The 23406-nt window shown below is 38.2% G+C and overlaps 4 protein-coding genes and 1 non-coding gene across 6 annotated transcripts; 4 read left to right on the top strand and 1 right to left on the bottom strand.

The window, feature by feature from the left end:
- The first annotated feature begins 1698 nt into the window (after window positions 1-1698).
- On the top strand, window positions 1699-5474 carry LOC111198068 (protein TPX2). Of its 2 annotated transcripts, none has more exons than XM_048768332.1 (17): window positions 1699-2386; window positions 2538-2681; window positions 2770-2853; window positions 3008-3140; window positions 3232-3340; window positions 3461-3511; window positions 3600-3697; window positions 3791-3866; window positions 3959-4021; window positions 4094-4168; window positions 4243-4301; window positions 4401-4473; window positions 4575-4640; window positions 4744-4818; window positions 4888-4953; window positions 5057-5101; window positions 5191-5474. In XM_048768332.1, exons 1-17 carry the CDS (start codon window positions 2167-2169, stop codon window positions 5227-5229), a joined length of 1476 nt encoding a protein of 491 aa, XP_048624289.1. In that variant the 5' UTR covers window positions 1699-2166; the 3' UTR covers window positions 5230-5474. The 2 variants fall into 2 exon arrangements, with proteins under 2 accessions (XP_048624289.1, XP_022557078.1); XM_022701357.2 differs by having other exon boundaries at window positions 1709-2386; window positions 4888-4959.
- A 333-nt stretch (window positions 5475-5807) lies between these two features.
- On the top strand, window positions 5808-7537 carry LOC106367020 (nudix hydrolase 14, chloroplastic). Its single transcript, XM_013806704.3, has 7 exons — window positions 5808-6064; window positions 6147-6252; window positions 6322-6399; window positions 6477-6572; window positions 6655-6747; window positions 6958-7056; window positions 7144-7537. The coding sequence occupies exons 1-7, from the start codon at window positions 5856-5858 to the stop codon at window positions 7372-7374; spliced, it is 912 nt and encodes a 303-aa protein (XP_013662158.2). The 5' UTR covers window positions 5808-5855; the 3' UTR covers window positions 7375-7537.
- A 568-nt stretch (window positions 7538-8105) lies between these two features.
- LOC111205089 lies at window positions 8106-9760 on the top strand. The gene has a single exon (XM_022700457.2). It carries the CDS (start codon window positions 8688-8690, stop codon window positions 9627-9629), a length of 942 nt encoding a protein of 313 aa, XP_022556178.1. The 5' UTR covers window positions 8106-8687; the 3' UTR covers window positions 9630-9760.
- A 3226-nt stretch (window positions 9761-12986) lies between these two features.
- LOC111205475 (protein FIZZY-RELATED 1) lies at window positions 12987-16095 on the top strand. The gene is made up of 9 exons (XM_022701354.2): window positions 12987-13650; window positions 14242-14364; window positions 14468-14572; window positions 14678-14920; window positions 14985-15179; window positions 15245-15346; window positions 15428-15490; window positions 15603-15671; window positions 15744-16095. Exons 1-9 carry the CDS (start codon window positions 13186-13188, stop codon window positions 15795-15797), a joined length of 1419 nt encoding a protein of 472 aa, XP_022557075.1. The 5' UTR covers window positions 12987-13185; the 3' UTR covers window positions 15798-16095.
- Window positions 16096-21929: 5834 nt separating this feature from the next.
- LOC125593557 lies at window positions 21930-22036 on the bottom strand. The gene has a single exon (XR_007329460.1). It is a non-coding gene; the product is annotated as a small nucleolar RNA R71 (small nucleolar RNA).
- Window positions 22037-23406: the final 1370 nt, after the last annotated feature.

The following is a 23406-nucleotide window of genomic DNA, read 5'->3' on the forward strand; positions in this document are numbered from 1 at the left end:
ATTAATCAAGGCTAGCATACTATATCCAAACATACAATCATTCAAACAATCAATTTCGATCTCAAAGATTAATTAGAGTTTGGATAAAATCGATTATGCATTAGCTTTAGGGTTTTAATCGATTTCATGCATATCATGCATTATGCATGTATGCGGCTAAAGGTATTAGGAAAACGATTTTGATCATTAGATCAAATGGGGTTTAGGGAATCGAACTTATGATTATGAGCTTCAATTTACTCATTGGGGTTTTGATCTATTACCCTAGGGTTTCGATTAGGGTTTAAGGATTACCTTAACCTCAAGTAGGGTTGAATGGACCACCAATGAGATGAGGATCGCGAGCTGAACGTTGAGATTGATACGCGAACGAGCTGAGGTCGTCTAGAGCTGGAACGTATTGCGAGTTGTACTTGCTGGTATCGGGAACGCAAGCTGAAGCTGAGATCGTCTGATCACGGACGGAAACAAGCTGTTATCGCGAGCGGTATCGAGTCGTCTATCGCGAGCTGGCTGAGATCGTGTCTCGGGATCGAGCTGAGACGGTCTGAGGTTGTGAGCTGGGATCGTGTCACGAACGGGAACATGATGAGTATTAGGTTTACGGTTCGTGATCGGGAGTTCTCAACGGTTAGGGTTTATCGTCGAGGGGATTATGGATTCACCGGCTAGGGTTTGTTTAGCTTAGGGTTTAGAGTAATCGTGCTGATAACGTGTTGTGAAACTAGAGAATTGAATCTATGTTTCTATATTATTCATAAACATAAGGAGCCCTTTATATATAGGGAATTATACCGTCATAAAATAATGGAAATACTAAAGAAAAGAAATACAAATATGGAAAGAGTACAAATCATAATCTAATAATCTAATAAGGAAAATGCAAGATGCCGATTCTCTCTCTCTCTCCTCGCAGCCGAGTCTCTCTCTCTAGCATTGGACCGCTATGAACCGGGCCGGTTATGGACATCCACAATATGATTTATAACATGATTCAATTTGTTTTCCATTTCGATTTGAATTGAAAAATCTGGATATTCGTAACTATACGAATGAAAAATAAATATTAATATCTCATATCCGTAAGAAACGAAGAAAATCACAAATAATAATATTTATAGGATTGAATATTCGATTCTATTCGTTATATGAATATAAATACATACATTAAAGAATTATTTATTTATGTAAGTTTTACAATATTTTTATTTATGAAATTCACAATTTTAGTTATTAGAATTATAGAAGTAAATGAATGTTTATTTTTCATAAAATATTATTGCTTATATTATTTTGGATTATTTATTTTATTTGTACGGAATGAACGGAGGATATCTGGTTAAAAAAATAAATTTGTGGATATTCAGACATCCATAAAGAGAGAAAGTTCTAATTCGTTTATAACAAACATATCAATTTAGCTAATAATCATTTGCCTAAATTTTTGTAAAACAAACAATCACATTGGAAGGTACAAAGAACAAGAAAATATATGACATGCACAAAGAGAGAAAGTTTCAAATTGTTTCTAATGGAAAAAGAAACAAATAATCAAAGACTAGGTTATTACCATATTTAACACAACAATAATTGGAAAATAGAGATTTTATTTTATTTACACAAAAGATGGAGACAAGTCAAACGGGACAAAGGTGACCGAATCGAAGTTTTATCCACAAATCGAAATTCCCCGCCGAAAATTTCAGACACAACAAAGAAACTCGTTGCCCGAAGCCTGACGTCATGTCTTCCGAAACTACGAAAAGACCCCTAGATACTCCATGTTGATAAAGGGGTACTCTAGTCTTTGTACACGACTCCCTCTCAACAGTCCAATCAAATTCAAAACCTCTGTTACATAATAATCCGAAGACACGACGTAAGGGAAGCTGCACGCTTATGCAACGATGTCGTTTTGTGCGAAACTTAAAATAAAAATTTATGCCGTTTTGTCGCTTTATAATTAAAACAGTGAAAAGAAAAAAATTGTGACGTTTATTTCCTTTCTCTGCAATTCTTCTCTTCGCATCTCTCAAAAATCTTTGGCTCAACTCATCAAAAACCGATTGTGAAATCTCTGAGTTTCCGAACATAAACTAGGGTTTTGTCTGAACGGGGTTCGTGTCGTGAGTTCACGTGAAGTAGAATCTAGCACAAACAGTGACTATGATGGAGGTTATAGAGAGAGATATGGAGACGGAGACAGAGACGGATACGGATGAAGATATGGAGACAGATGAGCCAATGGTGTTTGAAGTAACTGAAATCGATCTGGAGTATGAGTTTGATGCTGCTCGCTGGTGCGATTTCACTCGAGAGGAGTCTCCGTTGGAGTCTCGTGTTGCCGAACTCTGGTTCGAAACCGCTCAGTCTTACCCACCGTCTCGTGAGTACTGTTGCGTATTTTTTTTTCCTATTTAATTGAAATCTAATCATCTATGTGATTGTTAATTGTGTTTGGTAGCAATCAATGTCACATTAGGATCAAGGTGTAATTGTGTAACTTCTTATTTTAATTGACTGTGTGTGTTTATTAGCTTTTGCAATAAAACTGTTAATGATGAGAGAGGAGGTTTCTGATGAAAAGACCGAGCCTTTGTCAAAATCAGAAGATGTCCGGGAGAGCGACATAGATATCTCCCAGGACCAGCATTGTCTAGCCACAGATGTGAATGAAACAGGTGAATTTTAATATTATGCTTGCATTACCTTTTTAAACTGGTTTTGTTGAAGTCCTTCCAAGTTAATGCTTTGATGTGACATTTTCAGCAAATGAAATGAAGTCTGGAGTTTTTAACTTCATTCAAAGGGGTGGTGAATTGAAGAATGTTCCAAATGAGTCTTTGCTTAAAGGTAATCACTTTTACCATCATATCATGTCTATTGTTACAATCTTATTTGGTATTTTACTTCATTGATCAATACATAAGTTATAGCTGCTACTTTATCTTGTTTAGTCCTTTTTGCCTTTCTGCCCAAAATCTCACGTCCTCTACCTTTTAAACAGGACCAACGATTAGCAATCACGTACACAAAGATAAAGTAAAATGCAGAACGAAGTCAAGTACTAGGCAGATACCAAGAGGTTCAACACTGATGAAGCCCACTGCTAGCCAATTGGCAAAACTAGATAATTCCAGGTGATTATTATTATTATGAGAATCATATATCTCTCTTGCTATTTTTCTCCTGTCAAATTTATTTCGATGACTAATTTTGTTGATCTTCTAGACTTCGTATGCAAGTGGATAAAACTAAGGAGAAAGGCTTGTTTTCTTCATCTGGATCTGAAGCACAGGCTTCTAAAAGACAGAAGCTCGATGGAGGTCTACTTCGCAAGGTAGAGTGTTTAGTAGTTCTATGTTTTTTTGTTGTGTTGAGTTTAAAGTGTTTCACTAGATGCAGTAAAAAATTCTTTTTACTCAGCTTTGACCTAAAATAAGCTCTTTTCTCTTTTCAGATTGCTGAAAAGACACAGGAGATGAATTTTGTCCACAAGGCAGTCAAGAAGGTTGGCTATCTGTTTCCTGAAAACATATGAATAATTTAAACTTCTTGTTGTGAATCGTTTAATCGGGGTTGATATATTGGTTTTACAGGACAGAACTCTTGAGAGGAACTTACAACATGGCAGGACAAAGACTACTGTCCCACAGGAGCCTGATTTTGCAACATCACATAGAGCAAATAGAATACGGTAAGTGCCTATAATAGATTTTGGCTGACAGTAAATATAGTCATAGGAAAGTTCTCTCACCTAACAGGTTCTTGCACCAATGATTAATTTCAGGCAAAAGGACGATGCTAAGTTGGACCAGGAGGCAACATCAGTATATAGATTCAAAGCACGCCCCTTCAACCGAAAAGTTCGTAGTACTATATGCTGATTACCAAAAAAAACATGGAAATCATTTTAGTTATTTTGTCCCAAGCTCAAGAATGGTGGTGTTGTCTGTAGATCTTTGAGGCTCCATCGATGCCTATTCGGAAGAAGAGCACTCCTAAACTTCCAGAATTTCAAGTAAGCATTATAAACTTTAATAGACTTTACAGGCTTATCAGTTAATACATTAGATTTTTTATATTTTATCAGGAATTTCACTTGAAGACCTCAGAAAGAGCTATGCAACATTCATCAGCAGTATCAACGGGGAATAATTATCGTAAGGTTGTTATACATCAACTGAAACTTTACTAATTTTTTACAAGTTGTTCACCTTACTAAATCTTTCTTTTTGACAGGGGTCGTATAAGCCTGATACGAAAGCTTTTCTTGATGGTGTTAACAGGGAACCAAGAAGGTACTACCTATATAGTATTAAAGGGTTTCTTGCTGTCTTACTCTTTAACTCTTGTATGAAACAATTATTAATTATTCTGTGGCCTTGAAATTTTAACAGACCCAGAGCTGCTGATATAGCTAAAGATAATGACAGAAAACACATTTTCAAAGCTCGTCCTCTTGACAATAAGGTATACTGTTTTTATTTCCTGACGTTGTATCTGCTTTTGCTTCAAAACATTTCATACCAATAGGTACACACACTCATATAGGATTTGTTTCTTATTAACAGATAGTTTCAAGTAGACGAGACATTGGCATTTTCAGAAAAAGCAAGCGAGAAACCGCAGTTTCCTTGGTAAGAGTCAGTCCATAGATTAATCTTTACACTTGGTGTATATATATATTTCAGTTTGGAGTTTCATTTGTTTCTTTCAATTGGCTCAAACTGTGTGTTTTAGACACAAACTCGGGAGTTTAGTTTTCGCTCACAAAAAAAGGTTCAACAAGATTTGCCAACAGACCTTTTCAGTAAGGTAAAACTCACAGCTTTCATGATCAAATTGCTCCAAAAACATTGCTTTAACAATGGTTTAAACTTACAGCTCTCTATAAAACCGGAGCTCCAGCCAAATAATGGATCTCGGTTAAGATCCCCTCAGCCTGAACAAGTAAAGGTTGCCTGCAACTTGTGAATCTTCATTTCATTTTACTTTCTGTCCTAACCTTATAAAATCATATTGAGTTTTTACTATCATTGTTTCTTGGCGTAAGGGCTCCAAGGAAAATAGACTGAACTCCTTTCAAGCAGGGAATGAAGTAAGCTGATTGATTCAAGCCTCTACTACTACCATAGCCACAATAATAATTTCTTTGATCATTTTGACTAATACTTTAGTACGTTGCAGAGAACAAGGACGGTACAAAGGTGGTACATGGACCACTAGGAGGTAAAGCTAGAAGCAGCTGGTGCAACTAAACTAACAAAACAAAACATGGTTTCCTTAGGGGTTACAAGTATTACCCAAAACGAAGGCTAACATATTATGAAGAAGTCAAATCAGGGGATGTGGTGTGTGACATTAAATGGTCGGCTTCATTTTGTTTTTTTTGGGCAAATGAAATGTATATTGGTGGGATACTCTCTCAGTTCTTGACATAAATGAAATACAAAAAATAGAGGTTCTAAACATCTCCTACTGCGTATTTTGAGATAGTATATGAGCTTATATAATTGGCACACCAAAATATTTAAAAAATGTAGACGTATGGCCCAGTGATCTACGTGATGGAGGTGATAAATTAAGGCTTAAAAAAAGGATGTGGCTTCGTCCAGGTTCGAACTGGAGACCTTCAGTGTGTTAGACTGACGTGATAACAAACTACACCACCACGAAACCTTATTGTACATAATTATTGTTTAACATATATGAACGTAATATTCATTGTTTTTTGTTTTGTTATAGATTTATGGCCCAACAAAAAAGCCCATAAAGGCCTTACACGTACAATTTCGACATGTGGAAGTCTTATCTGCTTTCCATCTTCTTCCCTTGCGTTTCGTGTCATCGATATGTCTGGCTTTACCCTCCCCACACGGTTGTTTCTCGCGTGTCCCTCACGCGCTCTCCATCGTCTTCACCACTCAAAGCTTATGCTATACTGCAAAATGTCATCATCATCGTCTTCCTCCTCTCTCACACACTCCATCACGCTTCCGAGCCAACCCACGGAGCCTGTCAATGTCGCCGCAGCCGCGGGAGTCTCTTCCTCTGATTTCAGGCGAGTTGAGTTGTTGATCTTTCTCTCTAGACATGCGTAGATTCTTGTCTTGAAACTCTCTGGTGAAAATGTTTTGTTGTAGGAACGCGGTAGATTCGTCCTTGTTCAAGAATTGGCTAAGAAACTTAGAGTCAGAGACTGGAATTTTAGCTGATGGGACAATGACATTGAAGCAAGTTATCATTCAGGTATAGTTAATCAGATAAAAGACCTCACAATTAAATGTTCTAGTGAAACAGTTCTTGTCTCTGGATTAGGGTGTTGATATGTTTGGAGAAAGAATTGGCTTTCTCAAATTCAAAGCAGATATTTTGGACAAGGGGTCTGGTCACAAGGTATCTAATCATCTTGTATTCAACCATTGTTGTACTCTTGTTTTTTCTTGTTTATTTCTAAACTCAGATACCATTAGGTTCCAGGTATTGTGTTTGCAAGAGGACCAGCCGTAGCTGTTCTCATTCTCTTGGAGTCTGATGATGGTGAGACTTACGCGGTTCTCACTGAGCAGGTATTGCATTTTTGTGTGTGAATTGATTTATGTCCAAGTTAGTAAGATCATGTGTGTGTGTGGTATGGTTTGTTTTGTGAAGGTTAGGGTTCCTACTGGGAAGATTGTGCTGGAATTACCTGCTGGGATGTTGGATGATGATGAAGGTGATTTTGTTGGTACTGCAGTTCGTGAGGTATGCGCGAGAATTTAATATCTTGAGAAGTTTTGAGTTGGAAAACTGCTAAATGCAAATGATATGGCCTGCTAAACGCTTGCTTACGAACTTTGGTTGTTTTACCCGAGGACAAGCCTGAAATTTGTAATGAAACCAAAGTTAGCGTATTGACAGTCTATTGGACTATGTGTTGGTTGTTTTACATGACTGACGCTTTTGCTTCGTTAGGTGGAAGAGGAGATTGGTATAAAACTAAGAAAAGAAGAAATGGTTGATCTCACTGCTTTCCTTGACCCATCTACAGGCCACCGGATCTTCCCTTCTCCCGTAATTAAACCCATCTTTTCCTCCATGTCTTACAATGTGTTTGGAATATGGTTGATTGTTTTCTCACTTGGCGTCTCTCTGGTTCAGGGTGGCTGTGATGAAGAGATTAGCGTTTTTCTGTATAGAAGGCAAGTGGAACAAGAGACGATCAGACAGCTACAAGGTAAAGAGACGGGACTCCGCGAACATGGCGAGTTTATCAAAGTCCGACTAGTACCGTACAGAGAGCTCTGGCGCAAAACAGCTGATGCCAAGGTTCTTATGAGCATTGGTCTCTACGAAATGGCGCAGAGAGTGGGTCTCGTCCCCAGGCACTGAAACTAAACTCTCTAATTTGCTCTGTTTCTTCATTTCTAAACAAATCAAATCTAAGCTGTTTGTAATTTTGCTCTGTTTCTTCATTTTTCCTCCTGCTGACGTGGAACACTTCACCGCTCTCACTAGAAAAGGGTAAATAAATCAGGAAAACTAGTACAACAAATTACATATATTTGTTATATAGTCTTGTGTGTATCATAATTTGCATAGAAAATATATTTCTAACTAGTCCTAGTGGAATTTTATCAGAGTCAGAGATGATCTTGTAGGTGATAATAGTCAGGGCCGGTCCAAGACTTCAGAATTGTTGTATTCCTATTATTCATTGAAGTATGATTTCTATTGTGATAAGATGAAAGACAAATAATATGGTGGAATATGTGAATATGAGTTGGGGATTGTTAGTTCTTAGGACAATACACAGAAGGAAAAGTCATAAAAACATTATAGCATGCCAATCTCTGTCTTTTTAATAAGAGAAAAGAGCAATGATTATCATCATCTTCTCATCCCCCCCCCCCCCCCCCCCCCCCCCCCCATCATCATCATTTACCCAATTTCTCTCACCATTAGACTTAGCTTCCATTGCTCTACATGATTTCATTAAGATCTAAACTAATGCTTGACCCACGTAAATTTCCATTTGTCAATTTCTTGATTTATATATATTACTATTTGTCAATTTCTTGATTTACTAGAAGGGATGCTTTTCATCTTATGATTTGTTGTGTAGTAAAATGTGTTGTATCATTCTGTCCGGATTTTAATCATGGTGTTTAGATGTAGACAAAATAAATCCTTTTTATACCGTCCACATTGGATCTAAAAGCTTCTTCATGTTTACTTATATTTGGTATTGGTGGAAAGATGACATTTTTTAGCAAAAGTTTCTAGTAAACCTTTCTCTCTTGGATAGTTTCTGACGCCAACAAAGACAGACTTTTGTTTAAGACTGTGGGGGAAAAAAATATTGCAAATGAATCAAATGATCAAAGAATATAATCAAATCTTTCAGCAAATAAACTAATATAGGCAATGATCTAACCAGACTACAAAGAGTAAAGTAATGTCACGAGGCTAGCAAAAAGTAGGATAATATTGTAGAGGCATTATAAACATCGGCCATGCTTATTCATTATTATGTCTTAAACAATACATAGTATATACTATATACTGATCATGTCTGTTCCCATAACACATGCCAAGAAAGTAACACACAATCAATCTCTTGCTCTCTCTCTTCCTGGCCATTTCTCTCTTCCAACCCTTAAATAAACTTAAAATCTTCTCAGAATCTTGTGGATCCTGCTCACATGGACTCCATACCATTTATCTTCATCATTCTTCTCTTTCATTTACAGAAATCAAAACCTCAGACGATCCAATCAGCACATCTCCTTGATCTAATGATCAGAGATTACACCATCAGAAACTTCAACATACATGTCAAGACAGGCACGGTCCAGAAAATTCATCTTCCAGCAAATTTCTCGTCCATTGATATCGATACGGCTAAGTTTAGATGCGGGAGTTTGAAGAGACACGGTGCAAGAATAGGAGAGTTTCACTTTGGTCCGGGCTTGAGTGTGCAGCCATGTGTTGAGAGAGTGATTCTGGTGAGACAGAACTTGGGTTTGAACTGGTCTTCTTCTATTTACTCAACCGGTTATAACTTAACCGGTTACAATTACCAGCTCGTGACTCCGGTTCTCGGTTTATTGGCCTACAATTCTAACCCGGACGGTGTGGCTGTGAACCCTTATGAAGTAAACTTAATGGGCACAGAGAAAGACCATATTCTGATAGATTTCTTGAGCATCAAGTCAAGTGGTAGCCCTAGGAGTGTAAATTCCTCTCTATTGTGTGCGTGCTTCACAAGTAACGGTAACATAACGTTCAAAGAGCAAGTTTCAGCCTATGTTTGCTTGGGAACAGCACAGGGGCATTATGCGCTCGTGGCTAAACATCATGAGGGTAGTGGTGGTGGTGGGGTGATAACGCCGTCGTCTTCACCTGGTGTAAATAACGGGGGAGGTGGGAAGTTGAGCCGGTGGAAAGTGGCGGTAGGGAGTGTGATTGGGTCAGTGATTGGAGCGTTGCTGCTAGGGTTATTGGTGGTGGCGATGTTAGTGAAAGGTAAGAAGAAAGCGATGAGAGAAGAGATAGAGCAGAGAGCTTATGAAGAAGAAGCACTTCAGGTTTCAATGGTGGGTCACGTTCGGGCTAATCCCAATAATAGGTACAGTAGCAAGTAACAACATAACTTAATAGTTAGATCCTCCTTAATGATCATTTGTTTTCCATTTTTAGTGTTATTTGAGCTTCTTATAAATGTTGTACTGTGATTTGTAAGATCTATTTCTTTCTTTTTTTGAAGGGCAAATCTCCAAAATAGCACCTTTCTAAGTTTATATCACAAAAATAGCACTCAAAAACTAAAATGACCAAAATAGCACCTTTCTAAGTTTATCCTTTTAAAATTTTAATTTTTTTATTTTTTAAAATTTGAAATCTTATCTCCAAAACCTCATTTCTCAACTCTAAACCCTAAACTCTAAACCCTAAACCCTAAACCCTAAATCCTAAACCCCAACCTTTAACTCTAAACCATAAGTTTGTGACTTTTGATAAAACATTAAGTGCTATTTTTGTGACTTTTGACCTTGAGTGCTAGTTTGGGAACAAAAACTTGATTTAGTGCTATTTTTGTTTTTTTCTCTTTTTTGAATGACATGTTAAATTTAGATGTAAGATCTGTCTCACTATCTAGGAGATATAATATATGCATGGAATTAACTGTTCAGAAAATGAGTAATTGATCAAGGTATTGTTACTTTAACCTGTTCTGGGTTAGTTAATTAATTTAAGAGCATATTAACAGAATATGTAATCTTTATTTATACGTTTAAGTATAAACACTATGAATTGGATGAAAACTCGAGGAATTTATTATAGAGCCTAAAAGAGAAATGAATTATAGCGAAAAGATTCTTTTTTACTAGAGTTTTCTTTTAAATTGTATCGACAGTGGTTAGATGAATTTTATAATTACAAGTTTTTTGGATCACCACAATCTTTTACACCGACTTCAGTTCTAAACCCCACCATATAATATTAGTTTCGTCTAAAACATTATTAATCATGTGATTTCTTAATTTTGTTTTGGTTATTTTTTTCCAGTCGAACTAGTAACAACACTTTGTATTTTTTTTATACAAGGCTTAAAACCCACGTATTAGTAAGTAGACAATAGCTCCTGCAGACCTGTATTGAAACATTCAAATTTTAGTAATAAGATATTTGACCTACTAGTTATTGTATTCAATTTTTTTTTTAGATTTTTATACAACTATTTTATTTTTAATAGAAAAAATTCTGTTTATTATTTATATATTTTGTCTTATACATACAAATACATATTCTTCATATTCACACATACTCATGTAGATAACAACATCAAAATAAAAAAAATATGTTAGCATCATAAGATGTAATAAGGATAATAAAAAGTTTAGTTGTATCAAAAAATTAAAAGAAAATATTGAGGTAATATTTTTCATGTAAATACTATTGTGTTTTGTAAAAATAATATGTGGAATGTGAAATATTTGTAGCTATTTTTGGTCATACTTTTTCAACATACAAAATTATCTATAAAAAAAAGAAAGTTAGTTACTTATAAGACAATAATAAGAGTACTTTTAAAATTTCTTTTAATTAGGCTTTTAAAAAATTAATATTATTCATTTAAAAGTTAATTTTTATTCATGTTTGTTACTAAATAATTTATTGTACTTGTAGGATTTTACAATTCGTTTTTGTTTAATTTTTTTTCTTAAAAGTTAATATTTATCTTTTATAATTCTCTATCTTTAGTATCTCTTAAAATAAACATTATAATAAATAATAATAATAATAATAATAATAAGACTATTAAATAATATTTATAATTAGTTTTTTTAAGAAAAAAATGTTTTTATTATTTTAGTATATATATTTGATTATGAGAAATTTTAACACATATCATTTTTTCAAATATATAACTAACATTATCACAATCATGTAAATTAGCAATTTTGAAAAACCCAAGCTTTTTATAAAAAATACTAATACTAATAATAATAATAATAATAAGACTATTAAATAATATTTATAATTAATTTTTAAGAAAAATATTTTTTCATTATTTTAGTATATATATTTTTGATTATGAGAAAGTTTAACACATATCACATTTTCAAATATATAACTAACATTGTCACAATCATGTAAATTAGCAACCTTGAAGAACCAAGTTTTTTATAAAAAATACTAATAATAATAATAATAATAAGACTATTAAATAATATTTATAATTAATTTTAAAGAAAAAAACTGTTTCATTATTTTAGTATATATATATTTTTGATTATGAGATATTTTAACATATTTCATATTTTTAAATATATAACTGACATGTGTCACAATCATGTTAATTAGCAATTTTAAAGAACAAAGCTCAATATAGTATTTTATAATTATATTTTCTTTAAAATTTTAGAAAAGGAAAATTATATTAAATAAATTGTTTTCAAATTTTTTTTAGGATTTTGAAAAAAGAAAATTTCTAAAATAATTACTACTAAATATTTTTTAAAAAAATATTTTTACTATTAAATAACTTTTAAAAGTAGTTTTACCAAAATTCATTTTTATTATCTTATTATACATAAGTTTAATCATTATATATTTAAACCCATGTCGCAATAATATAAAGAAAAATATTATCAAAAAGTCTTTTGCAATTATCTTTTGATTAGGATTTAAAAAAAAGAAAATTACTATTAAATAATACTGTAATGCTTTCTAATAAAATTTGTTTTTGTTAATATCTTAGTATATATATTTTTAATTATGAGATAGATTAGCACATGTGTCGACCCCCAACGTCCGACCTGCCAAATCGATGCATCATGGATCGATAATAGCACGGTTAGTGGCTTAGGGTGGTTCTACAAAGATCAAATGGGAGTCGAAAGATTTGGACTACAAGGTTGCAGGAAAAACCTATCAAGCCTCCATGCAGAGATGGAAGGACTCATATGGGCGATGTCCTGTTTGCGAGAATTACAGTACACCGTGATTCATATCGAGACGGACTGTTCCGACATGGTAGATATGATTGCTAACCCTACTGACTGGCCGGCCTTTGCCTCTGAGTTAGCTTCCTTCCGATTTCAACGAGCCGGTTTCTTGGAGTTCAACATCAGCCATCTACCGAGGACTAGGAATTCTCGTGCAGATTCTCTCGCCAAGGAGACAAGGTGTACCGGTGTTCTTTTTTCCCATATGGAATTCATGTGTTGCGATCATATTAATTAGCAAATTTGAAGAACCAAACTTTATATAATAAGATCATAAATAAATTTTACATAAACTACTTCCATTTGATCTCTGCACAATTTTGTCATAAACAAATATTTTTGCCAAAACTAGGAATTCAAGTATTGGACACCACGAAAATAAAAGAACTTAATTGGGCTGCATCAGAAACACTTATTGGGCCGTATACTTAGCAGGGTAGACTTACAGGCCCAATAAAACGGTCCATAAATACATAACAGTACACCGTACCACAGCTGATCACGCCTCCGTTTTCGCACCAAATTTCCCTAGATCCATTCTGTTGCCCTCAAGAATTTCCCGGGGAAAAAAAAAAAAGAAAGCGAAGCGAAGAGAAGAAAAAAAAAGAGGACAGAATCCAAAGATAAGCGCAAATCCAAATCTGAAAACCTGGCGGAGGAAAGAAGCAGCAAGAGAATCAAATCAACCATGGAGGTTGACGGAGAAGATCCTCCAAAGAAGCTCAACCTCCCACCGTCAATGAATCGACCGACGGTCTCACTCGAGACCCAACGAATCAACCGTTTAATCGACTCCAACCATTACCACTCCCCCTCCAAACCCATCTACTCCGACCGGTTTATCCCCAGCAGATCCGGTTCCAACTTCGCCCTCTTCGGCCTCGAACCCTCGCCTAACAAAGACGGCAAAGAAGACGGGCCCGGTTCTTACGCCGGCATGCTCCGGGCCGCGCTTTTCGAACCGGATACGCCGGAGAAGAGAGACGTCGTTACTGGGTTCTCTCCGTCCAGGAAGATTTTCCGGTATAAGACGGAGACGCAGAGGCCGGTTAACTCGTTCTCGCCGCTTGGTGGGGCTGGTGATGATGAGTCTCCTGGTGTTAGCCGTAGTCCCGTGAAGCCGACGAGGAACATTCTTAAGTCGGCTTACAAGGTTTGGGCTTTAGCGTGTTAATTTGTGTGTTTTCTTGGATGTTGTCTCTTTGAGTTTATTTATGTGTGAAAGGTGAGACCTTTCTGCTAGTGTTGTATTGAACTGTTTTCTATCTTTGAGTTGAAAGTTTTGTTTACTAGTGTGAAGTTGTGTGTTTGAGACATTTAATTATTGATTATGTTGGTCAAATTTCATCCTTTTGAATGTATTTATCTGTGAAAGTTGTGGGATGTTTGTCAAGTCTTTGCTAGCGTTGTAGGGGGTTGGTTTTGAAGAGTGTGTAATTGCTACTCTTTGTTGAATGATTACAACTGCAGATTATTCCTGATGTTGCATTTTGTCCTGTAGATGATTTGTTGTTAGATATTTAGTGTCATTTTGTGCTTTCTTGGATGGTTCCATGTATATTTGGTGTTTTAGACTTGCGATTCTTGATTGTGTTCCCGAAAATTCACCTCTCTGAGTGTGTTAATATTGTGTAAGTTGTGAGATGTTTGTGAAGTCTCTGTTAGTGAAGAATGTGTGTAAATAATGTCTACTCTTTATCCAATGATTTCAAATGTTGATCTGTCCTGTGAATGTTGTTGTTAGGTATTGGATGCGCCGGCTCTGCAAGATGATTTTTACTTGAATCTCGTGGATTGGTCGGCACAAAATGTTCTTGCAGTTGGATTAGCCAACTGCGTTTATTTGTGGAATGCTTGTACTAGCAAGGTGAGTTTCTTCTTCTTCTTCTTCTTCTTCTTCCTCTTCTTCTTCTTGTCTTAAAAGAGTGTTCAAGAGTTTTAGACTTGGAATGCATTGCTGCTATTTGCAGGTAACTAAGTTATGTGATATCGGGATTGACGAGAGCGTTTGCTCAGTCAGCTGGGCACTACGTGGAACACATTTGGCGATTGGAACTAGTAGCGGAACTGTAGAGGTAAGTTAGGAACAATAGATACATTTTGTCTCTTGGAGTCTTTTATGATAATAATTGTCTTGTGTAGAACTCACTCTTGCTGTTTTCTTTTTTGCTTTCCATTAGATTTGGGATGCGTTGCGCTGCAAGAGGATAAGAACGATGGAAGGTCATCGACTACGAGTTGGAGCATTAGCATGGAGCTCATCGGTTTTGTCTTCTGGTAGCAGAGACAAGAGCATACTTCAGAGAGACATACGGTGTCAAGAAGATCATGTCAGTAAACTAACTGGTCACAAATCCGAAGTCTGTGGTCTCAAATGGTCTTATGACAACCGCGAGCTAGCATCAGGCGGAAACGACAATAAGGTATAACATATAATCTTCATTTTGGTTCTGAGAATGCTTAATGATTATAGTGTGATGGTTGCAGCTTCTTGTGTGGAACCAACATTCAACACAACCGGTTTTGAGATACTGTGAGCACACAGCAGCGGTTAAAGCCATTGCGTGGTCACCGCATCTCCACGGACTTCTTGCCTCCGGTGGTGGCACTGCTGATAGATGTATCCGTTTCTGGAACACAACGACAAACACTTCTTTAAGTTGCGTGGACACCACTAGTCAGGTAACCTTTGGAAACAAAAAAGCGAACAGTTCGGGGTAAATAAAACTGAACCAAGACCATTTCAGGTGTGTAATTTGGCTTGGTCTAAGAACGTGAATGAGCTTGTGAGCACGCACGGATACTCTCAAAACCAAATCATCGTTTGGAAGTACCCAACCATGTCTAAAGTAAAAGAGTTACTGTCTTCTTTTATTTTCAGTTTCTTGCTGAGTTTTAAAGAACTGAAAATGTAATTTTCTCTTTTACAGTTAGCAACTCTCACCGGACACACGTTCCGTGTTCTGTATCTTGCTGTTTCACCTGATGGACAGGTTAGTCTTTGTCTTTTGTCTTTTTTTTTTTCATTTACGTAATTCATATTTTGTTGTGTTTTTGTTTATTTATCTACACTTGCATCAACATACTTGTCTTGTTTGTTGCCAGACGATCGTGACAGGAGCAGGAGATGAAACCTTAAGGTTCTGGAATGTCTTCCCTTCCCCTAAATCTCAGGTAAGGAATATTCTCTGTTTTTTAATCCTTAATCATAATGCATAACACCCCATTCTCTGTTTAAATTCTCAGAGCAGGGAGAGCAAAATAGGGGCGTTGTCTTTTGGTAGAACAACAATCCGGTGAAATCCTGAGATGATTATTTCAATCTCCTGCGAAGAAGAAGAAGAAGGCAAACACATCCGTGTTTAGTTGGTCGTCCTAACCAAACCTCCCCAAAGATTTTTGTAGTATTTTTATCATGTAAATGCAGTATTATATTGGTGGAGATTGGAATCTGATTTAAATTGAAGTGTTTTTTTAGTGTGGTCTGGGCTTCTTTTAGATTTGTGTAGATTTGCATTTATCTGTATATATATATGAATGATAATTTTTATTACACGAAAGAGTGCAGAATGGAGATTTTCTTCTTGCACCACGCCAAGGTATTGACCAGGTTTCCAGTAACAGAACCAGAACGACTTTGATTTATTACTAACAAAATCACCTCTGACGTAGAGACATCTGGTTTACGTAGAGGCTGTTGAGGATGCAAAATTATGGTTTGTTGCTCAAAATATTCAAAGTGACCAGATGTATCTCAACTGAAAAAGATCTCGACCATTGTCATTCGAGTGACTGTTGGGATGAAATTAATATTATATGCTATGGTTTTGGATCAGGGGCGATTAGAGCTTGGACCCGAACCTCTCGTTAGTTCAAAAAAAAAATATTCAAAGTTCAACAAATTCGCTCTGCTTCCAAATCTTGGCAACGTCCTTCTCCCTCTTGGGAATAAAATGCAATATTGGAGTATCATGGGACAATAACAAAAACGTAGTTAGTGGTTCTTGGATCCTTAAGAATGGTGTTGGTACCGTCTTGCTCCATAGTCGGAGATCGTATCATTGATGCAAATGTGAAAATATGGAAATGGAGACTTTCTAGCATGGATAGGCATTAGGTAATGAGTGTGGCTTTTGCAATAGAAGACTATTCCCTTGTTGGTGCTGTCATTAGGCCTCCTGCTTGGCCCTCCTTCAAATACTATTCCAAACTCATCCTAATCTTGTTTTGGCTAAGCTTTCCTCATTGGAGACTTGAGAATGCTGTTAGATCCTATTGGAGGATATATACGAATATGTTAATATGTATTCGGATATATTCAAATATGTTAATATTCCTGTAATCTAGATGTGCATATCTTCTGTTATTAGGAAACATCGTATGTATATATACTTTGGTCGATTGACCTTCATCAATACAAGAAATCCTTTATACGATACTAGGTTTCTTGACATGGTATCAGAGCTATAAAACACACAAATTTTTCTTCTAGCTCGACTTTGTTCTTTGAAACTTACCGGTTCCTACATCTCTTTTACCTCTCGTCTGAGATATGGGCAGTGACGACGGTCATGATGATACGCAGGATTCCTCCGGAAAGCCTCCAGCTTCGCAATCGCAAGTGGAGGTCCGACGTCGTACGATTTCTCCATATGATCTTTCATCAAGCGACAACCCCGACTCTGTTATCTCTCAACCATTGCTTAAAGGACCAAACTACAACGAATGGTCCACTAACTTACGAATGGCTCTTAAGGCAAGGAAGAAGTTCGGTTTTGTCAATGGTTCAATACCTCAGTCGAGCAGTGATTCTGCCGATCTAGACGACTGGTGGACTAATAATGCCTTGGTTCTATCTTGGATCAAGTTAACCATTACTGAATCTGTTCGCTCAAATCTCTCTCACCTTGAGATGGCGAGCGACTATTGGGAACACATTAAGCGTCGGTACTCCGTTAATAATGGACAGAGAGTTCAACGCCTTAAAGCGGAACTTGCAACTTGCAGACAACACGTCTTGTCTATTGAAGCTTACTATGGAAAACTCATGCAGTTGTGGACTGCTCTAGCAGAGCACCGAATCACCAACAGCTGTGGCTGTCCAATTGGCGTTAACCTTGAGAAAGAGAGAGAAGAGGATCGACTTCATGAGTTCCTAAAGGGACTGGACGAATCTCTCTATGGTTCGGTTAAATCAAACGTCTTGTCTCGTGATCCTCTCCCATCTCTTGACGTTGCTTACAGTGCATTACTACAAGATGAGGACTCCAAACATACCAACCGGGTTCTCGATGACAGAGCTGATACAATGGCTCATGCAGTTCGTACATGACAGAGCTTTGGTTCCTACTCTTCCTCCAGCACATACGTGTCTAAAAAAGAAATAATGAAGCTCACTTGTACGAGCTGTGGACGCAAAGGACATCTTGCGACAAACTGCTTCCGCACCTTAGGCTACCCTGAGTGGTGGGGAGACAGACCTCGTGGTCGCTTATCACCTGGTAATGGGCGTGGCGGTGGATCTTCTACTGCTGCTTCACGTTCGTCATCTATAGATCTTGCCAGGGCAAATACGGTTACCTTAGCCCCCCAGCAACAACAACACTCGGCTAACATGATAACGTCGGCTGATCGTGTTGGATTTACGGGTCTAAATGATGAACAATGGAAGACTCTCGTCACCATGTTAAATGAACGTAAGACACCAACCAACACACTAAGCGGTATGTCTTCTAACTTCTCTTGGATTCTGGACTCAGGGGCAGCGAATCACATGACTGGTTCTATAGCCTCTCTTACTGATATACGAGATACAGTCTCATTACCTGTGAAATTACCTGATGGACGAATCACTCTTGCTACAAGAACAGGAACTGCGATTTTGAGTTCTATTCTTACGGTTCAGAATGTTCTATTTGTTGATGGGCTTCAGTGCCATTTGATCTCTGTATCACAGTTAGCTCGTCAGAAAACTTGTATCTTTCAGATTACTGATAAACTTGGACTGATTCAGGACCGCATTACCAAGACGCTGATTGGAGTGGCTGAGCAGTTGAATGGACTATACTTCGTAAGAGGGATGGAGTTTCCTGAAGCGGTTCATCAAGACAAACCTGTCACGTCTGATGTTCTTCACAATCGCTTAGGACATCCCTCTCATAGAGTTTTGGATTTTTTACCTATTTCAGTAACTTATGATAGTAGTTCTCGAAATAAGGTGTGTGAGATTTGTACACGCGCCAAACAGACTCGGTGTTCTTTTCCTACAAGTTCTAATAAAACTATGGCTTTATTTGAAATGGTGCATTGTGACTTATGGGGCCCTTACCGAACTCCATCTCGTTGTGGAGCTAGATATTTTCTTACCATTATTGATGACTTTTCACGAAGTGTTTGGCTTTATCTACTTCCGACCAAAACCGATGTTACTAAGACTATCAAAAACTTTATATCCATGGCGCAGTGTTAGTTTAATGCCAAAGTTCTGAAGATTCGTTCAGATAATGGAACAGAGTTTATGTGTATGTCATCTTACTTTCGAGAACAAGGCATTCTTCCTGGGACTTCATGTGTGGGAACACCACAACAGAATGGACAGGTTGAATGCAAACATCGTCACATCTTGAATGTTGCTCGAGCACTTCGTTTTCAAGCTTCGTTACCTATTGAATTCTGGGGTGAATGCATCTTGACCGCAGCATATCTAATTAACCGTACTCCCACACCTCTACTCGATGGTCAGACACCTTTTGAAAGACTTTATAAACAACCTCCACCACTTGCTCATCTTCGTACTTTTGGATGCTTGTGTTATGCGCATAATCAAAATCACAAGGGAGATAAGTTTGCATCGCGCAGCATCAAGGGTGTTTTCATCGGATATCCATACGGTAAGAATGGTTGGCGTGTTCTAAACCCTCTAACTGGAAATATTTTTGCAAGTCGAGATGTTTTTTTCTGCGAGTCACAGTTTCCTTACTCCATTGCGCCTCCAACTGAGTCATCTCCTTCTCCTCCGCTGATTACAAAAATTGCGTTACCTGAAGAAGAAGTAACAGTGCCCCTTGCTCCTGTTTTGCAAGTGTCATCTGATACTGCTCTCACCGATCAGGAATTACCTACTCTGAGTACTGATGATACACAAGTTTCTTCGGACATTGAAACTGAAACGGGTGATGATTCCACACCACTACCCTCTACCGACTTACCGGAGAGCTCGACGCCTCCGACTACTGTTACTGAAACAGAGAATGCTGAGATTGCGGACGACAATACTAATCCGTCACCTGATATCTTGCATATTTCCATTATCTTATCCATTCGTCCATGTGCATTTTGATCATATAGACTAGGATTTAGCCATGTTTAGGTTACATTTTGCATACATGAGTCTTTATCAGGTGTTGGAGTGCCACATGGAGTTCTTGGGGACATTTGGATGCATTTGGAGCTCAAAGGAGGTGAAATAGGTGATCATTGGACGAGCAGAGGATGGGAGCGAGGTTCCGCAGTGACGTCATGAGGTCGCTCCAAAGCACCTCTCAGAGCGACCTAGCTGGAGCGACCTAGCTGGAGCGACCCCGTGAAGTCGCTCGCCATATTCATCCCGTTGGAAGCCCAGAGCGACTTGCCCAGAGCGACGCACCGAGGTCGCTCGCATCTCACACCCCTCTCGGAGCGACCTCCCAAAGCGACACCCCGAGGTCGTTCGCGTCTCTATGGCGAGACGACACGAAGCGAAGCCTGGAGCGACCTCTCAGAGCGACCCACTGAGGTCGCTCCCGAAGGCCGGAGCGACTTGTCGGAGCGACATGCCGAGGTCGCTCCGCGTCTATTGTTGGGTCGATTTCTATTTTGCTTAAGGCCCTTTTGGTCATTTCATTATGCACGTTTTACATTTCTAAAACCTATGTTTTAAACATCTTTGGTAGCCACCAGGCAGATTATCTTTTGATCTATTGAGAAATACACAAAAACTCTCTTGAAAAGTTTATCTCTTGGATTTTGATTGTTATGTTCTTGTGTTCTTGTTGATTTCTTATCTATTTTTCTACATGATTAATCTGAAATCCAATATGGGTTTAAGAGGAATCATGGAGATTAGTGAGTAATCACCTTTTGAATTCATGGGTTAGGGAGATTAAGGGTGATTAGGTTAGTTCTAGGATGTTTTAGTGTAGATCATTTTTGTTCCTTGCTATTAGAGTATTCATAATGCATCTTCTGAGTTGGCCACTCAAAAGTTGATCAATAGGCATTTCCCACCCAAAAGGTGTTTGATGAAATGCCTGAGACAACTCTCCTAGGCTTTTAGTATACTTTGCCAAAGATATTTGTTGTTAAAGGTGCTAAAATAGCTAATAGACTTGTTAGTAATGATTGCTTTCATATTATTCAACCAAAGACATTTGATGTTTGAGATATGTTAGCAAATGAGCATTCATCTAGACATAGAGCTTGCTTAGAATTGTGTCTAGGCTTAAGGTCGATAGTTTGATTGATCATTTGTCATCCTTAGTTCGAAACTTGATCACCTAAGGTCTAATCCCTATGCCCATGAGTTCTCTTTTCCCTTTGTCAAGAAAGTATCATTCTGTTATTGCTTTTTAGTTTTAGTCATAGCTTAAAACTCATCTAAATCATTGGTTGCACTTAGATTAAGTGAGTACTTGCATTCTCGGTGCTTTGATATCCCTCTGAACTGGTTCGACATTCACTATACTACAACATTTGTCTTAGGAGCCTTGAAAACTCCTAACATCAAATTGGCGCCGTTGCCAAATTCTGAGTAGATTTAAACATTGAGATTTAGTCACTTGCTTGAGACTAATTCATTTTTATTTTCTTTTGTTACTGATTCTCCTTCTTCACCTCCCTTTACTTTACAGGTGTATGAACTTGAAGAGCAAGGGTCCATCAAACCTAGTTCCAATAGTAGCAGACATCAGAGCATTTGAGAGGGAGTGTGCTAGAGCTAGAAGAGAAGAAGAACAACAAGCCCACTTGCAGAGATTCGATATTGATATGGAAGATCAACCGCAAGGGGCAGAACACCAACCGCGGGCAGCTCGACCCATTGGTACTTATGACCGGCCCAACATTCATGGTCATAGACTGGGAATCCGAGCACCGGCTGTGGCAGCCAACAACTTTGAGGTCAAGTCAGGACTCCTCAACGTGATCGAGAACAACAAGTATCATGGCTTGGCTCTAGAGGACCCATTTGATCACTTGGACAAGTTTGACAGCTACTGTGGGTTGTCAAAAACCAATGGTGTGTCCGAAGATGCCTTAAAGCTCAAGCTATTCCCTTTCTCTTTGGGGGATAAGGCACGTCAGTGGGAGAAGTCTCTACCCAGCGACTCTATCACCACTTGGGATGATTGCAAGAGAGCATTCTTGGAGAAGTTCTTCTCTACTTCAAGAACTGCTAAGCTGAGAAATGAGATTTCCAGCTTTCAACAGAAGAACTTGGAAGGCTTCAGTGAAGCCTGGGAGAGATTCAAGGGCTACCAAGCTCAATCCCCACACCATGGTTTTTCTAAGGAGAGCTTGCTGAGCACATTCTACCGTGGTGCTCTTCCTAAGTACAGGGCCAGACTGGATACAGCTAGCAATGGGTTCTTCTTGGGGAGAACTGAGGAAGATGCAGAGGAGCTGGTTGACAACATGGTAAAGAGTGATGCAGTCTACAGTGGAGACCACGACAGAGGCAGTCGAACAGATGATAAGCAGACGAGGAAGGAGTTGAAAGCTCTACAGGATAAGATAGACATCCTCCTTGCTGATAAAGCCACACAAGAGCAGCTGCACTTTGTTGGTAACCCAAGCCAAGAGACACCACCTGTTGTCCATGAGGTTGAGGGTTTGGAAGGTCAGGAAGAGCTGTGTTTCATCAACAACAATGGTAGCTGGTACAAAAAAGAGCCCAACTTTCAGTACAACAACTACCAACAGAAATCCTATCCCAACAACCAACAGAGTGGTTATCCGCCTCGAAACAACCAGCAAGGCAGCTATCAACCTCAGCAAAACCCCTCATCTGGTTCCTCTGCTCCTCAAGAGAGCAGCACTGACACCCTGCTGAAACAAATCTTGGAGTCTCAGACTAGAAGTGAGAAGCATGTTGGTTATGAGTTGAAGAACCTTCATTCCAAGATTGATGGGAGCTACAATGAGCTCAACAACAAGTTCTCACATCTTGCTTCTACAGTCAAAATTTAGAGAATCAGTTTGCTTCCATGAACACTCACCAGACTCGCCAGCAAGGATCTCTACCTGGAAAATCTGACCAAAACCCCAAGGAGGCCAAAGCTATCACCCTTAGGAGTGGTAAGCAGTTACCTCCTACAACCCTCACCAGGGATGCTGAGAAACTAGGTGAGGAGGTGGCCATCAACTTAGATGATGAAGTGGTGATTGTTGATGAGAAAATCAATGATGAAATCTTGGAGAAGATTGTGGAAGCCAAAGGTAAAGGAAAGGTGGGGGAAGAGAAGAAAACAGTGAAAGATGGTGAAGTTCTTGCTCCAGCAAGTGAGAATTCTTTTGTTCCTCCTCCCTATGAACCCAAACTACCATTCCCTGGTAGATTCAAGAGGCAGCTGCTAGAGAAGTACAAGGCTTTGTTTGAGAAGCAAATGAGTGAAGCTCAGGTTGCAATGCCCATCATCGATGCTTTCATGTTGATTCCTCAATACAACAAGTTCCTGAAAGATGTTGTAGCTGCAAAGAAGAAGGAAATGGAAAGCATGATGATTCTTACCCATGAGTGCAGTGCCATCATCCAAAGGCTTGATGTTCCAGAGAAGTTAGAGGATCCAGGATGCTTTACACTACCTTGTGCTCTTGGACCTATGGTATTTGAGAAATGTCTCTGCGATTTGGGAGCTAGTGTCAGCGTGATGCC

The sequence above is a fragment of the Brassica napus genome, chromosome C9 (genome assembly GCF_020379485.1).
Source record: "Brassica napus cultivar Da-Ae chromosome C9, Da-Ae, whole genome shotgun sequence".
NCBI classification, from domain to species: domain Eukaryota; kingdom Viridiplantae; phylum Streptophyta; class Magnoliopsida; order Brassicales; family Brassicaceae; genus Brassica; species Brassica napus.

What these genes read in the sequence shown, in the direction of transcription:
- LOC111198068 (XM_022701357.2), top strand. Translation starts at nt 2,167, where the DNA reads ATGATGGAGGTTATAGAGAGAGATATGGAGACGGAGACAGAGACGGAT. An exon ending in AAATGAGTCTTTGCTTAAAG is followed by an intron (nt 2,854 to 3,007) that starts GTAATCACTTTT and finishes CCTTTTAAACAG; the next exon opens with GACCAACGATTAGCAATCAC. An exon ending in GCAAAACTAGATAATTCCAG is followed by an intron (nt 3,141 to 3,231) that starts GTGATTATTATT and finishes TTGATCTTCTAG; the next exon opens with ACTTCGTATGCAAGTGGATA.
- LOC106367020 (XM_013806704.3), top strand. Translation starts at nt 5,856, where the DNA reads ATGTCTGGCTTTACCCTCCCCACACGGTTGTTTCTCGCGTGTCCCTCA. An exon ending in ACGCGGTTCTCACTGAGCAG is followed by an intron (nt 6,573 to 6,654) that starts GTATTGCATTTT and finishes TGTTTTGTGAAG; the next exon opens with GTTAGGGTTCCTACTGGGAA. An exon ending in ACCGGATCTTCCCTTCTCCC is followed by an intron (nt 7,057 to 7,143) that starts GTAATTAAACCC and finishes TCTCTGGTTCAG; the next exon opens with GGTGGCTGTGATGAAGAGAT.
- LOC111205089 (XM_022700457.2), top strand. Translation starts at nt 8,688, where the DNA reads ATGGACTCCATACCATTTATCTTCATCATTCTTCTCTTTCATTTACAG.
- LOC111205475 (XM_022701354.2), top strand. Translation starts at nt 13,186, where the DNA reads ATGGAGGTTGACGGAGAAGATCCTCCAAAGAAGCTCAACCTCCCACCG. An exon ending in GGAATGCTTGTACTAGCAAG is followed by an intron (nt 14,365 to 14,467) that starts GTGAGTTTCTTC and finishes TGCTATTTGCAG; the next exon opens with GTAACTAAGTTATGTGATAT. An exon ending in TCCCTTCCCCTAAATCTCAG is followed by an intron (nt 15,672 to 15,743) that starts GTAAGGAATATT and finishes TTAAATTCTCAG; the next exon opens with AGCAGGGAGAGCAAAATAGG.